Source organism: Mchenga conophoros, linkage group LG16, assembly GCF_057382185.1.
Source record: "Mchenga conophoros isolate Kocher_MC1m ecotype Shallow Benthic linkage group LG16, M_conophoros_male_GT1.1, whole genome shotgun sequence".
Taxonomy (NCBI): domain Eukaryota; kingdom Metazoa; phylum Chordata; class Actinopteri; order Cichliformes; family Cichlidae; genus Mchenga; species Mchenga conophoros.
In genome coordinates this window covers 21,576,085-21,592,653 of record NC_140541.1, presented here as the reverse complement: position 1 = coordinate 21,592,653, position 16,569 = coordinate 21,576,085, and the positions used below count along the sequence as shown (strand labels likewise).

General features: G+C 38.8%; 1 protein-coding gene across 1 annotated transcript; it reads right to left on the bottom strand.

The window, feature by feature from the left end:
* Positions 1-743: 743 nt before the first annotated feature.
* cog3 (component of oligomeric golgi complex 3) lies at positions 744-16,147 on the bottom strand. The gene is made up of 23 exons (XM_085248854.1): positions 15,941-16,147; positions 15,551-15,697; positions 15,389-15,450; positions 13,396-13,561; positions 12,284-12,358; positions 11,871-11,963; positions 10,745-10,870; positions 10,563-10,643; positions 10,433-10,476; positions 10,185-10,311; positions 9,461-9,552; positions 9,049-9,188; positions 6,858-7,018; positions 4,902-5,010; positions 4,691-4,809; positions 4,488-4,577; positions 3,753-3,873; positions 3,365-3,453; positions 3,105-3,239; positions 2,590-2,665; positions 2,353-2,480; positions 1,770-1,868; positions 744-1,603 (listed from the first exon to the last, which is right to left on the bottom strand). Exons 1-23 carry the CDS (start codon positions 16,106-16,108, stop codon positions 1,574-1,576), a joined length of 2,478 nt encoding a protein of 825 aa, XP_085104980.1. The 5' UTR covers positions 16,109-16,147; the 3' UTR covers positions 744-1,573.
* Positions 16,148-16,569: the final 422 nt, after the last annotated feature.

The following is a 16,569-nucleotide window of genomic DNA, read 5'->3' as shown; positions in this document are numbered from 1 at the left end:
GACAGCACTTCTGCCCAACACAACTGCATTCAATCCAAAACACTGATAAAGTCAGTGTAAACTTTGGACAAAACTGAAAGTAAGTTAGTGTGGCTTGTGTTATTATTATAGTTTTTTAGGAATTGCAGGAATACAAGATACGAAGAGCAAACCTAATTTTAGACCAAAGCATTGATTCTCCTTTCTACTGCCTTGCTGTTGCAGCTGAATCAAGGCAAAGGTCTAATGCTGCCAGAGCCTGACATGCTTCAGAGGTATCTGCAGCAGAAGAGTGCAGAGATCAATGTCCTGCTCCAGAACATCCAGTCCCTCATCACCTATCAAAAGCCTGTCAGTCCACAGAAGGTCAAGCCCCAGCAAAGCTTCATCTCTCACATGGAAAGACGGCAGCTGCCAGTGAAACAGCAACGGTCTGCCAAGAAGACCCCCTAAAGCCGATGATGTCCTTGAATGGCAGTTTCTCATTTGTTTGAAGTGACTAAAGCTGCAGTGTGCTCCGAATTTGAATTCAGTGACAAAGAGCTTTATAAAACGAGCCGAAGATCATCAACTTTTTTTTTTTTTTTTTTTTTTTTTAAATCAGAATGTCCTTAAATATAATAACTGTACACATCATTTTACATCGGACAGAGCTACGCAAAAGTTACATGTATAATGTCCTGTTACTTTTGTTACCTTGCAGGAAACATACCCACAAGTCATGTGCAGGGCACAGCTCCCAACAGTCTATTATTGTGATAGAGTAGAAGTATATTTGTTTTAATAAACTTAGTTATAAAAGGAAAAAGTATAAAACATAACATTCCATTGTCTTTACACACTTGCAATAGAAATAAGAAAACAATTTGTAAGGAGGTGAAAAAACAGCTGCTTGGATTTTGCGTTGATTAGAGGGGAAAACTTTGTTGGATCTGAGACACACGTACTACAGGTCATCATATTTCTGTTAACTGTGTTACAAAGACTCTTACAGTTTAAAATAGATGAATAAAACATTTTGCAGCATTTTCTCTTACCCTTCCAAACCACTCAAGGGAGCTCTGAATGTGAGCCCCTTTTACTGGCTGTTAGCTACCTGCGCTGATGAGCGACTGCTTAGTGGCTCCATTCGTGCACCTGAAGCGCCGCTGCCTGCACCCCACCATCACAGAGTGTGCAAATTCAATTTGGTGTACAGAGAGATGCAACTGTAATCACAAATCCGCCCTTTTCAAAGTGGATTTGTTCTACAACAAAGCAACCTTAAAACCCCCAACACCACATTTAATTTTAGTCAAACAAAATGATCAACTCAGTAACCCACAGGATAATCTCCACTTCCCAGTTTGTGTGTAGACTTCACCTGAACCCCCTTCATACTTGTAGCTACTTGAGTTTCTATAGGAAATTCTTTGGCCCTGTGCTGATTTTTCTTTTTTTTGCTGTTGGTTCAGTTCTCCTGGTCCAGCATGCAGCTCAGGTGCAGTCATCTGGTCATCTCGCCCACTCAACCTCAAAGCTCCTGGTCATGGCCGGCGCTGGAGCAGCCCATCACTATCCAGAGGCAGTTAAATCAGAATCCTTACACCCCACATTACTTATTCACAGACAGCAGCAGGTTAATCTGAAAGAGAGCCGTGAAAAATGATGAGTGCTCACCGTGCCTTAGCTGATATACCTTATTTAATGTTTCTTCACTCAAGTTGCTTTCAGCAGTTTTGGATGCTGCAGCAGTGTTATTAAAACTAAGTCAGATGCCTTTAGGCAGTGCTAATCCCACAGTGCTGTACCTGCTCCATAGATGGACATGCAATGATTTGAAGGTCTTCTCCACTGTATTCCTCCTGAAGCAAAGCGTGCAGTCTTTGGAATACCTGCTGGATGTTATTCTGTGGAAAAAGCCATCCTATTACTGAGTGCTGGAAGGAAATTAAAACCGCATTTCCATCTGGCCTATGTCCCCTCGCTATCTTGTTTCCATGTCAACCGCTGAATTTTGTTTCTCTCTCATTCAGCCTCACCTGGCACCTTGACGAATAGTACACAGGCAGCACAAAGATTTCTCTATTAGAGTTCAATCTCACTAACAACTTACAGCTAAAGGCACAATCTAAAAGCCAAAATTTAAACAAGAGTCATTCCAAAAGTAGATTTCAAACGTGACCTTTTTCTATAGCTCTCGAAAAATGATACATGCAAATACAGTGTTATTTATATTATTAAAAACTGCTGATTGGACCTTGGGGAGCATAATATCCCTGCTTTGTAAAGACAGTCTTAAAGGATTCTTGGATTCCTCGAGCTTTAACAATGGCTTAAAAAGAAAGTGACTCATGTAGTAACATGCTATATCCTTGGTTTGCTGCCACCCACCCGGACAGGCTTGAAAAGGATGAACTCTGTGTCTCTATTGGCCAAGTACAAGGACATGCTCTGTAAAGTGCTTGGCAGCTTGCTCTTCATCACGCGGTAGGTAGCCATCACTATATCGTTGATCTTTGCTGAAAAGAGAGAAAGAAAAAAAACACTGACATGCCCTCTAGCATTTACTATACAGGTTTTGATGAATTACAGTACGATGCTTATGGCATTTCCTGAGACAAATCTTACCTGGCTGTGCCCAAGGTTGCTGAGACATACTGTACGTGGGACCACCTTGGATGGCCATAGTTTTAAGAGCTGCAACCTGAAAGCAGACGCAGCCAAGGTAAAACATAAAAATTTGAAAAGGCTTAAATTGTGTCATTTATGGTAAGAAAACAAGCACAAGAGGGTCTGCTGCCATTTAAACTAATTCAATCACAGCGGTATTTACATAAATAATAGCACAAAACAGAGTCTGGTAGGTAGAAAGAAGGCATAGGCAGTGTGTTACCTGGTAGAATTATTGCAGTTAAAGAACACAAAGCACAAGAACACATATATACACACGCTGAATTAGATTTTCTCGATGAAGAAAAAAAACCAAACTGTCATTTTATCTTCGCTTGTCAGTTAAGTGCCGAGACCTTCAGTGATCACTGAATAAGCAAATAATGTTTGTAAAAGGTAAAAGCTGAAAAAAATGAAGGTCAGGATGAGCCTTTGCTGCCTGAGGCTAACTCTGCCTTCGCTCTAACAGTTACCTTGGTGAGAAACTCCTCAAGGTTCCCCACAAAGATCTGAGTCTGCTGCTGAATAAACTGCTCACAGCTGAACTTCAGGTGTCGGTCCACATCCTTCTTAGAGTCAATGTAGTGCTCCTTTATCTCTGGTGTTCCCTGGGGGCCACAGAGAAAAAGGCTTTAGGACTATCAAGTGGCATTTCCCTCAGGCAGGGTGCTATCAAAGTACATAAAGTGTATGGTATATTTAGTCAAAAAAGGTGAAGAAAAAAAAACACTACCTCCAACAGGAATTCAAGTATGGCGTTGTGACTGTTAAGTCGGAAGAATTTGGGAACAGCCTTAGGGTTCAGGATTTTGAAGGCAGCATCTTAACCAAAAAAAAAGAAGAAAAAACAGAAGAGACGCTAAATCTGTGCTGGTGCAGAATTAGATTGCCCTCTAGTGGCCACATGTAATACTTTACTGACTATGAGAAGGGTGATGGGGGAGCAAATCTGCCCTGTGTGCCACTGGTTAATGTACATTATAGTGTTGGATTACAATTTCCACATTAATTGTTGCCACCGGTGCATGTGATAGGCACAAGTTGCTTAATGAGCATGAAAATGTAATGAGTGGCTTTATGGAGCTGAACGTCAATGTTCCCTCCACCTTTAATTATCTTACCTCGCGTTTTTTTCAGGTCCAGTGAGATTTCCTTGATGGCAAAATCGGTGTGAAATGGGGCAATCTGTTCACGCATTATCAGCAGGTGCTTGATCAGGAAAAGTTGCCCATCTATTTGTGTCTACAGAACGTAAAAGGCACACGGTAAAATCCACACTGCAGGCAGCCAAGAACAAAAGGACATCTGATGACTATCCAAACTACAGAGAACATAAAAAGCATGGGCTCAGTGACGATAAGGGAATATGCCTAATTAATAACTGCTGATTAACCATAGCCAGAAAGAGACATATTACTGTGAGGGGGGGAAAAAGGCATCTGAAATCATTTATTGCTCAACTAGCAACTAAAACATTGGAAAAAGACATCAACAAGGGGTGGGAATGTGTCCTCTGAGACTGATGCTGCTGCTTTAATTTAAAGCGTTAGGTTGAAATGGGCCAGTTAGCACAGATATTGACAGCAAATTTGAAGGTGAGAGAAGCCCATAAATAAGGGATGGTCTGCTGAACACTCTGTGGAGCATAATAAAGTACCGATTAAAATAAACTTTAAATGACATCCCAGCTGCTTTAGTTAAGGATCTTGTAGCCTGAAGGAATTTTTCATTAGCGGGGACCACATCTTATTTACTACGTAAAAAGAAAGGCACTTTCCAGACTATTTTTTTTAATAAAAATGCAATTTTAAAAGCTCAGAAGAAATACAAAGGCATACTCTACGCTGCATGCCAACCTTGTTTTTAAGGATGATATCAGAAGCTTTAAGCAGGGACTGGATGCAGGCAGATAAGGCTTCTTGAGATAAACCCTGGAAGACTGCTTTCTGGAAAAAGACCAAGAGTTGGAAATGCACGAATAAGAAATTTAAAAGCGTTAAAATAAACGCTGTACACGTTTCCATACAAAAAACAACAACTAATAACACAAAGAACTCACATCAATACATCTGTAGAGCTTGGACAGACAAACCAGTGTTCGTCTGACGGTAGGGTACCACATGCCATGCAGATCTGCAGGAGAGACGGATGTCTGGAGGCGAGATGCTTCTACTTTGCCTATATTCAAAAGAGGAGAAGCCATTGGGCAATAAATGACAGCAACACCAAACACTGTCAGGAAGCTAGTGTCACAATCTGGAAACACAGACCAGCGCTGCTGTTTCTTCTTCCACTAGAATCGTCAAGCTGTACATCAGAAAAAACGGACTCCTGTGACATCTGCTTCATCTGCTCTTCCTTCAAGCTCTGAGCAATTTTCTATTGAAGACAGGGAAAGTAAAACGCGAGAGTTGGTAGGCAGGAACATTTTAAGATTCTGGAAAGTCATGTTCTTCCACTTTTGCTTCAACGGGAGGCCCACGGGTTTCGAAAAGGCTAAATGAATATAAAATTTTACTTGCAAAACAAGTTTGTATACAAACAGGAAGTCAGATAAACATCTAAGAAATACTAAGAACATCAGGGTGATCTGATGTTAATGGGGAAAAAAAGTGTAGGTGCAAAACATTTAAAAGTCATTAAATAAAAGTTAGGACTCAAAGGCATATCTAACGGCATTTGAGTATTCACAAGACCAAAGAAATTCCACAGTAATAAATTTGCATAATTCAGCTTAAAACATTCAAACTTATTATGAAGCTGCAGACAGAAAGCGTTAGATGTCTCTTCTACAGAAGAAATCTATGGGTCTTTGAAAGTTTAACATAAAATAAAACTTAAAAAGTCAAAGAAGCGAGACAAAAAGACTCATAAATATCAGAGGAAATATCAGAGAATGTGTGAGTTTGAGAAAGTGTATGTATGCAAGACATTAGAAGATTTTAAGACATTAGTAACAATTCAAAGGCATATTTAACAACACGTTCAGACATTCATGAAACTTAAGTTTTCTAAGGCTTAAATTCACACTTAAAATATATTTTCATGGACCTGCAGACAGTGCTAATGGTGCGTATGAAAAAACACTCTACTGACATATAATTTAAACTAGTGTATCAACAATAAAAAAAGAAATAAATAAAATACATACACAGTATATGAAAATACTATTTTTGCAGCACTAATTACATCGAGGTTGCATAGCAGCTAACTGCATAGAAGCTGAAAGTATTACAGCAGTATTTATTTATTTAAAAAAAGCATATGTAGAGGGACAAGTATATACTATGACACCACAGCACATAACAGAATTTATAAGTTAGAATGACAGTTCTGGTTCTTTGAAAGGACGTTGTATGAGGAACTCATTCACAGCGTATTCCCTACAAAAAAAAGGAAGCAAAAGCACTTTACTGCTGTGAAAGACATCAGCAGCAAAATGTGCTTCAGCCAGCTAACCCAAAAATTGTATCAGTTAAAGTGCATGCCGTATTCAGGAATACTTTCACCTCTACACCTCTTTTTGTTAGACAGGCCTTTCCAATCAGCAGCTAAAACAGCTGCCTCAGCTGTGATGTTTTAAAGGGTAACTCCTATGTTCTGCAAGGTGAAATGACTGTTTCTGACTGGTGGTTTTGAGGAGGGCACAGATGGTTAATGACTAATAATGACTTCAGTTCCACCAAAACCTTTTTAAAAATAGACCTTTAATGGAAAATTAAGTGGCAAAAATATCATAAATTACAGGGAGAGATACATTTAGCTTTATGCCAAAGGTTAGCACTGTGTTTAAAAAAAAAAGTCCCCACTCAGCAAGATGTTACCCAGACATCAAAGCACCAACTAGGTGAGCTCCAGAAGATTTAGACAAAGTTATACAAACACAAAGGAACCAATTTAACCTCAAGTTATTGTTATTTCTCAAGTATCTTTACTCTTAAGACAAAAAAAGTATAAAGTCCCAAACCAACAACAGTATATAACATGTTTGGTCACTACAAAAGTAATAAGACATGTCAAAAGTCTTATTTACTCCTACTCGTAATATTTTGAGCAATTGCATCTTTTAACACTCAATCACATACTAGGTGAACTGTTTAGGTCTTAGGGCACATATTTGGATTGGACCACTGCCTTTGAATAAGAACCAAACCAAATTATCCCTTAAAGCTTGCCTGCAAAACTACATAACAGAGATCTTAAAAAGGAACATATAAAAACCTTACCTCCATCATCTCCAGTTTTTCAGGGTAAGCCAGATCCCCTGGAGCTGGTTTGTAGCCTATGATATCGGTCTGGATATAAATGTGAGTCCTATAGACCAGCCTCTCCTGAACGTCCTCCAGCATCTGCTTCACAACGGCATCAAAGGCCCCCAGCTGAGCAGCTGCATGAAAGCACGCAGGTCAGTTTACAGTTCAACCACTACTTTGCTGTGAAAAGATTCAACAAATACAAGTCCCTTTAGGGTCTGAACTATAACCTGAATATTATGTAAAAAGATTTAAAATGTGTTGGTCTCGCACAAAGGGAAAATCAGTTGTTCTTTGCCCCATAAGCTTCAAATAAATCCTATCTTCTCTTGCAGCTCCTCCATGGGATGATAAACTTATTGCAGCGATAGCTGATTATTGCTCTGAAATGTATTTGCTATGATTCATTAATCCATTCGAGAAAGTGTGCTGTGCCTCCGTTCGCCTACACATCCATGTGCAGTGCCTCGATAGCGCAACAAATACAATCGAGCTCTGTGAGGAACAATACATCTCATTTAATAAATGCACCTAATTTGTAATTTTAAAATAATTTACCGTTTTTAACAATGTGGATTTTCATTAAAGGGGATCTTTAATACTTTTAATTATTGTCTGTAAGATAGATACACAGTATGCAGCTGGAATGATGCAGGCGCTCATATTAAAACGTCAAATAGTTTTTAATATTTCAAATATTAAAAAGTTTAAAATACTAATATAGTAAGTTCAGGATGTAGAGTTGTGGTCAGATGTTTCCATACTCTCACCATGGGCATTACTCTCATGGTAATTTATTTGGGGCTTTTATTGATTTCTTTGAAGTGTGGTGGAGGTGGGGTGGAGTGATTTTACAGCAAACACCTTTATTTGGATTTTCTGTCATTCACACAGGTTCAAAACTAAACATAAGTGTCTTTTAATAGGTAGTACTGAAGGTTCTACAATGTCTTTTAACTTATCAAGGCCAAGTGATATTAATTTCTTATTTGGGATCATGACTGACTACAACTGTCAGTTTCTTTTTAACACTATAAAAAGAATTTATTTGACACTTCTCACTGGGCTGACAGATATAACAAAAAACCCCCGAAACAAAATGGAAAGGTCCAGTGAAACCCAGTGACGATCTAAGAAAGTGAATTATAGATTTATACAAGTTGGAAAGTTTCAAACTTCAACTTCACACCTCAAATCAAAAGCTAGATGACTGAAGCTTGGACAAAGTTGGGTGTTCCAACAGGACAATGATCCCAAACACACATCAAAACTGGGATCAGAATGGATAGAGCAGCCTAGACTTGAGCTTCTGGATTGGCCTTCCAAAAGCCCTGAATTCAACCCTATTGAAAACTTGCTGACTATGTTTAAAAGCTGGGTCGGTGTCAGGAAACTAAACAATATCAATCAACTCTACAAATCCAGCCAGAATTATCCCAGAATTTTGCAGACCTGGGAGTTTATCAAACTCACCACAAAATGAAGAAAATCAGGTCTGTTGCTACTCTACCTAGGAGTGGGTGTCTGGCAAAAATCAAGCCAAAAGCACAATGTGAAAAAGGACCCAAGGACCCTCACTCACAGCTCGCTTTGTCTCTGATCACATGTCCATAAGAAGAAAAGCAGTAAATGAAAATGACGGTAATGAAAGAACACTACAAAAAAAAAAATACCACTGCTCTCAAGAGTTTTTAAAAAAAGAAACATGTCTCAAGTTTGCCTCGGTGCTGCACAACATTTCTGCTGTGTTAGGACAGAAAAAAGGCACTCCACACCAATATCAAAACCTCATCCCAACTGTGGAGTGTGATTGAGCAGGAGCCAAGAGGCTTTGCAATTATTTGAAAGAAATTTTAAATTTTATGGGAGAATTTCAGCCAAGCAGTACAAGAACTCTAGCTTAAGAAATATTGGGTGATGCAACAAAAACATCGATCCACAAGATACAAGTCTATCAATCAACAACACAGAACAGTGGCTGAAAAAGAGTCCTGACAATAACTCAGCTGACATGTTGTGATATGAGATGTGGCACTGAAGAAGACTGTCAGAAATATTGATGAGCTGGCAGAATTTAGAATTTATTTTTTAACTTCTCTTCATGACTGTGCAAGTCAAATAATCGCCTACAGAAAGAAGAAAAAGGAACCAAGTTCCAACATACCATTATTTTGAACATGATCTTCCAACATCTCATTCTTGAGGATGCTACAGAGCTCAGACAGGGTTTCCAGGTGGATGATGTGAATTATCAGAGGCCGGAGGACATCATACAGGGACAAACACAGCTTCTCCAGCAGCTCACTGTCAGATATTAAAAACTGTTTCAATGCATTGTAAGAAACATATGCGATACTTTCTGTCTAAGCTTCCATTGGCAGAATCAAAGACTTAAGTAATGGCATTTCGATATTTAAATATGCAAAAAAAGCCCTTAAACTACAATACAAACTGTCATAACACTGCACATAATAAGCAAAACTGGAAATGCCTATTGTTCTGTTTAAAATGCCACACCTTAAACAAACACACATTTCCTGCATGAGCTACTAAACACTAATGTGAATACCGCTCACTCTAGTTTAGGTGTAGGTTTGGAGAAGAACTCATTGTACAGCTGGTGTTCATCCTGACACACGTGAACCATAAAGGCACAGCCACTGCGAACCTGTACAAATACACATAATGATCACATGCTGTATTGCCTGCAAATACTTTGGCTTCACCTCAAACAAGCAAACACACATAAATGATACAGCCACCTATTACAGCAGTCATTAACAAGATGCATAACCTGAGCAGATGGTGCGGCTGTTATGACGTTCTGTTGCATGAAATGCTTTAATTATAGCATCCCCATCAAGCCAATTAGAGAAGTGCTTCAAATGCCATGATAGTGTCAAAATACTGAACCTTTGCAGGCTTCAAAACTGGATCGGGTTTGTCGGAAGTATGAAATTGGAGATGACTAAAAGAAAAAAGTTTTACTTTTATTGTGCCAATTTTTGGGTCTATTAAAATTTCAGACACAAAGCGTAATAATCAGCACTGTTATGGATGACTAGGGATACACTGACAACACCTAGTCTCCAAAGCAATCCACTTCTGAATAAAACAGGAGAAATCTCTGGACCCCTGCTGTTCACAACTTCAAGTTAAGGTCATTTATAATGTGCACAGCTTTGTGCTTCAACACAGTGCAGAAAATATCCCAGAGGGCCCCAAGCTGTCCATTCTTAGCAAACTCAAATGTCACCTTACTATATCTAAAGAGCCATTCCAGCCTTTAAGTAGACTTACCAAAGCACAGTGGTCTTTGCTGTTCTGGCTGGTCAAGTCAGTAATGGTGGATGTAATGCAGGGACTTAAGAGCTGCTCTCTTTGATCAAGATAACACTGATGAACTTCATCAAGAAGCTGATGGTATCTGTTTGCATAAATATAAATATAGAAGACTTCATTTAGCACATTAACTATAACAAAATATACATTTATAAAAGGTTAATGCTACCGCTGCCACTACTGCCTTTTTCTAAAGAAATACTCACTCTGGAATCTTCTCTGCTCGCTGCTCTATCTGTTCAATCAATGACTGAAGAGGGGAAAAAAGAAATTTTGATTTTTACTGTAGAAAATTATGATCTGCATAAATAGCAGGCAACAGAACGTTAAACTCACCCGAACTTTTGGTGAAGCTGCTCTGAACTTTACATAGTAAAGGGTAAAGGCGTTGTCTGCATTAGTTAAACCCATTGGATCCTGTGGGAGTCAAAAAGAAATCAAAATTAAACTCCACTAAACGCATACAGTGTGTGTACCAGTGGTCAATAGCACTAAAGAAAAACAGAATGCTTACTTACCCTTTTTGTTAACTGGCTTGTGAGGTTTTGCATAGTGTTTACAATGTGAATCTTCATGAAATGCATAGCTTTAGAGAGACATTGTTTAAATTTGGCCAAATAAACAGGATAGTCCTTGAAACTTGGCTGAAATGAAAAGAGATAAGCAAGTGTTAAACATCATTCATTCTGGAGTTATCACAGGTTATCATTTTGGTCTGCGTTTCCCTGATCCCCACCCCCTTGTCTACATCCCTGATTACTCACCGGTGCCCGATTACTCACTGTAAATGTACACTGAGCATATGAGGTGTGATTAAAGTGTTCTGAGAGCACCTCCATGATAATCAAAAGATTTGACGCGCTCAAGGTCACCTTGCTGGTCGTGTCCATGGTGCTATTTCTAGACTGTAAATCCTGTTCTGACCACATGCACTGTGCACTCTGCAATTTCACTTTGGACCTCAAACTCACACAGAGAGGAAGCACAAATTCCTGTTTCAACATGATTTCATCTGGAGGCTCATCAAGACATCTGGATCTCTGGGTATGAGCAAGCATTTTTTTAAGTTGATGACTCCTGAGTGTCCAAGCCTGAAGGCAGCTTATTGCTCAACATAAATTTTATCAATGCCGAGTTCTACTGTAACATCCTGAGGTGTCTGACGGAGAACATTTTGAGGAAACAATCTAAAGTATTGTGCACGGCGGGATGGCTCACAGTGCACTTTTTTGGAGGTATACCAAAACAATTTTCCCTCACCATCAGAACCACTCATGAGATTTGTCTCCCAGCAACAATGTCTGCAGTTTTGACACGCTGGTAGAGGTCCAGATCACAAGTGCAAGGGACAATAACAAGACTTCCACTAAAAGTTGTAAAAAATACCATCTGCACTAAAAATGCTTTAGAGGTGTAAAAGAATAAGACCTTTAACACAATATAGGGCATGTTTTTGATTTTAATGGATCTTTTTACAGAACTTTTCCATCACACGCTGTAAATGTGCATTCACTACATAAAAGGAAATTCGCTTCCAACAAAAATGTCACATCCTTCTGATTACTGATTACTCTATCCCTGATATTCCTACAAAAAGGTAAAACGAGATCTTCAAAGGCAAAACTGACAGCACAATGTACTTACATGTGATGAAACATATTCAATGCAGTCATCCAACTTAGACAGCATTGGTATAAAACCTTCACTATTTACAGACAAGGTTGGCGAGTTCAGTTTCTGCAAAGGCAAAGACATTCGATTTTAATTAATTAATACTTTTTTATAATTTTAAAAAAATGTTTTTGGTAAACACTGCTATGTGTGTTATTCATAATTTCAGATCAGTAAAAATTAAATCTATATCTAGAAAAAAAACAAGAAACTACAGATTTTACTTCGTCTTATTTTTCAAGATGTAAAAATTGAGAATAATTTCTTATTTAAAATTACAGCAACTGAGTGCGAAAATAAAATCTATATCTAATAACCAGTTAAACATATTTCAGTGCATAGTTTTAGTCATTTAACAAACGAACAAACAAACAGACACAGCCTACCGTGTTTATGTTTTCTAACTCATTAAAATATGACAGTTTCTGCTGTATGCTTTCTGCCAGGTCAACAAGTTCTGCCTGCAAACAGAGAGAAAACAAAACACCATTGTTAAAACAAGCAAAAATAGATAATAAAAATCATGCTATAAGAAGCTTAATAATTTCAGTTCAGCTTCTAACAACAGTCCAGTCTCTACGAGCCTGAGCACAAATCTCCAACACTTGTGGGGGGAAAAAAAAGAACAAAAAGCAAAAAGCTCGAGTTTATAACACATTTATAAGACATTTAACAGCAGACTCAACAATGTACTAATTTATTCCTCAGAGAACGGCGAAACAATTATTACCATCCCTGGTTTGGTATAGTCCATAATTTCATTTTCTTCTTTGTAGACCTTGACAATGATACATCCACCACCTTAAGAGTGTTGTTGACTTGGTTAGATATTTTGAAGTAGTTTTTCTTAATCATGGAAATAATTCTGTCATCACGCACTTAGTTCTCTGTGGTCTTTCAGGCTCTTTGGCATAGCTGAGCTGGCCAGTGCATTCATTATCTTTAAGAATGCACCAGTTTGCTGATTTGACCACTTCCAAAGATGATGTTATTTTTCTGGAAGGTTCATTTGTTTTGTTTTTTATCCTAACGATGATCTCCCTCCCTTGAATCATCATCATCTCTCTGACATCCTCATATTCCTTTGAAAAGCTTTTAATTACAAATTTAAAACAGCTTTTTTTATCTTCTTCATTTGTCATGAAATAACGAGGGAACAGGCTTCATCTTGCCATGAAATTACTTCTCAGGCAGTTGTGAGTGTTCAATTAATGTTGAAAACTGGGGACTTCATATAAATTTGACTTGAATTCATAAACAGTTAATACAATTTTATTGTAAAACAACTTGAATTAAAGCAGGAAATCAGTATTTCAAGCACATATTGATTAACTTAAAATAAGAATAATCTTTACAAAATGACACCAAAAATGGCTTTATTTAATAATTATATATGCTTTATATTGCATCAAAGTACATACAATTTCTGATTACCAGGGATCTTCTGATTTTAATAAAGGAAAGTGCTCACAGTCTGATGTGCCCGTGCGCATCTCACCTGTTCTTTAAGAAGCTGTTCACAGGCCTCATGTAGGGCGCCAGTCTTATTGGACACAAACAGGTACTGTTTCTGAAGGGAATCCAAGTGCTCAAGAGCTGTGTTGACATCTTTTAGTATAACATCACAGTGTTCCTGGTAGCAGTTTAGATCATCTCTGGTTTTCCTAAGTGGAAAGCAGACATTATCTTTTGCTTCCTTTCATTCAACTTTGACAGCATAGTGCACTGAAGCTAAATATTGGCTTCATGCTTTAGAAGATTTGACAACAGCAACAGTAAGGTGACACTTGATGGTTGCACTTTTTTGGCTGAGTGAAACTAACACAGCGGCGCATGCCTGATGATATGTGAAAGCAGCACACACTGTGAGCTGTCATTTCTTACTTCATTCATTTTACTCTTGAAACAACTTTGCTGCAATTAAGAGATCTGAAAACTGAGTGAGTAGTGTATGATGGTGCATTTTATAAAGCACAGAGGTGGGAGAGAATGGTGATGCAGTGTTTAGCACCGTCACACATCTGTCTGCGTGGGTTCTCTCTGGATATTCCAGCTTCCTCCCGCATGGCGTTAGGCCAGTGATTCTAAACTGACAGTAGATGTGAATGTGAGCTTAAATGGCTATCTGTCTCTGTGTGTTACACCTGATTAATGACCTATCCACGGTGTACCCTGCCTTTAACAGTAGGATGGATCGACTCCAACCCCCCACGACCCTCAACTGGATAAGCAGACGAAGGATGGATGCATCACAGAGCATCATGTTTGATTCTGATTTATTCTTTCAAAAACATGTAATTTGACCTTGTCCTCCTCTAAACAAACACCCAGTCAACGCACACACAATCTGGAAAACCTCTGGCTATTGTCTGCTGGCCTTCGCAGAGTTAGTGGATATCCGGGTCAAACCTTCCTGTTCAGTCTGCCAGTCATTGTTTAAAAATGCCAATGAGTTCTTTTATAAAAAGTGATTTTAAAAAACAAAACTGTTGGAGTATCTCCGATGGTTAGAAATCTCATTTCAATCGTTTCTTCTTTTGCTGCCCTCACCAACTATTAAGCTGCATGCAAATGTCTTCTCAAACATGACTGGTGAACATAAATCTGACTGTCTGACCGAACAGAAAGCTTGAACCTTGCAAATAGAATTATGCATGTTTAATAACGCCTTTAAATCAAAGCTGATGTGTTTCTCTGATTCAGAATGCAAACATCTGATACACTGTTCAACAAGCACTTTCACCAACACCTTTACAAATTTCACTTGCTGGTTCATGTATATGTTCTTTTTTTTAAGTTATTATTTTCCAATTAGTCAACAACGAGAATGACTGGATAGAAAACTGAACGGATACTCGGTGACAAGTTCAAAAAGAAAAATGACACCAAATGAATCTGCAGCTTTGGAAGCACTGGTGCACATTGTCCAGAATTTTTGCAGAGCAGAGAATAACGCTGAGCTTATGGCCAACATGCTGGGTAGGGGGCCAGAATTTCACTGAAGATGCACGTTTTACATTTTCATCTCTAATTTTTTCCACCAAATTTAGGTTATGTCAGCGATGAGCAAGCAAAAAGATTTCTTGATATAAAAGTGATGGAAAACCGATATTAGGGAAAATTCAATCCAAGCATGATGGGTGACTAAAATTGTGATTTTAGACATGCAATGATGATTATTTAGATGAAGAGCTGGTTTGAAAACAAAAAAATGCCTGGTGTTCTGGAGCAGAGCAATACCAAATATTAAAATTTATGAAAAACACATGGCAGTGAAGCATATGCGAACCTCAGTGAGGTTATTTGTACTGTACACTTGAGACTAATACATAACTTGATTCATGACCTATTAAGGCCTATCTTTTTGGAAAGCTGATCAGGAATAAATTAGACAACTGGTAAAGGATCCAGCCTATAACTTGTATATAATCTTATCAATATCCAGCCCTACACACAGCATGACACTACAGAGGAGTATAAGATTTACATACCTGTATTTTGCATTCTCGTCCTGGCCCATGTTTGCCTGCAGCTTGGCAAACCAGGCAAAAAACTACAAAAAAAAAAGGAATTATATTACACCCATGCATCTTATTAAGGTATGATAAATCTGATTGGGTGCATAACTGCTTAAAGCTGACTGGGTCAGACACCTGTTGTGCAGTTTCTATTCTATTGTTTTCCATGTTGAGCATCTGAAATCCTTTGAGCAGGATGTTTTCTGTTGAATCGGGAACAGTCGCAGTGAAAGGGGACTGCAAGGATCTAGATGACAAGCTACACAAGTCTTCAATGGGTAGCTGCAAAACAAAACAAGGCTCATTATTTCTAAGCTCCTTGATTTCAAGCTAACTACCTGGACATGTTGACGAGGTGGTGAAGCACAAATACATACATGCCAGATAAATTAACTTGTAACGTAATGAAAGGGGGAATTAAGGTCATACAGTGGCAGCCTCGACTTTTATTTGACATCACTTGCGTTTAGAAAGTAAGTTAGCAGCACTGCTAGCTAGCTAGCAGAGTCCAGAGCTCCAGCTCACCTCAGAGGGCACAGAGAGCTTTTCGGCCGCGGCTCGGATCTCCAGGACGGAGTCCATCTGTTTCTCCGTGAGGGGAGCCGTGGCATCGGCACGGCGGTCCCATAGCGACAGTTTCTCCCGGGTTTCCTTATCTGTTAAGTCCAAGAGGGACTGATCTGTGGACGCCATCGTTAGATTAGACAGCACCAACGTCAGCAGCAACGCGCTGGTACTTCCTGTTCCGGGAGTGTGGGCGGGGCTTGATAAAGAGGTCGGTGATCCCACTGCGATGGTGAGTTTCGCTCCGTGTCTTAAAACACTTTTGCAAATATATTTTAAAAGCATGAAAAGGATAATATACAGAACTTCTCTGTCTTCATTTTTTTAAATTACAAAATGACATTTTTTCAGTATTAAAAAAACGAGTTATTAAGCAAAATGGTACAATGGAAGATATTATCATATGAGTTTCCGCCCACAGTCCAAAGACATTCTCCTGAACTGGTTTAGATGTGGATTTGACAGTGAATTTGAGGTTTTCTGTCCGTAATGGATTCTGATAACCTACCCAGCCAGGATGCACCCCTGCTGCCAGGTGGGGATTAGCTGCTCCAGACATCCAGCTCCACATCCTTGAATTGTATAAGGGA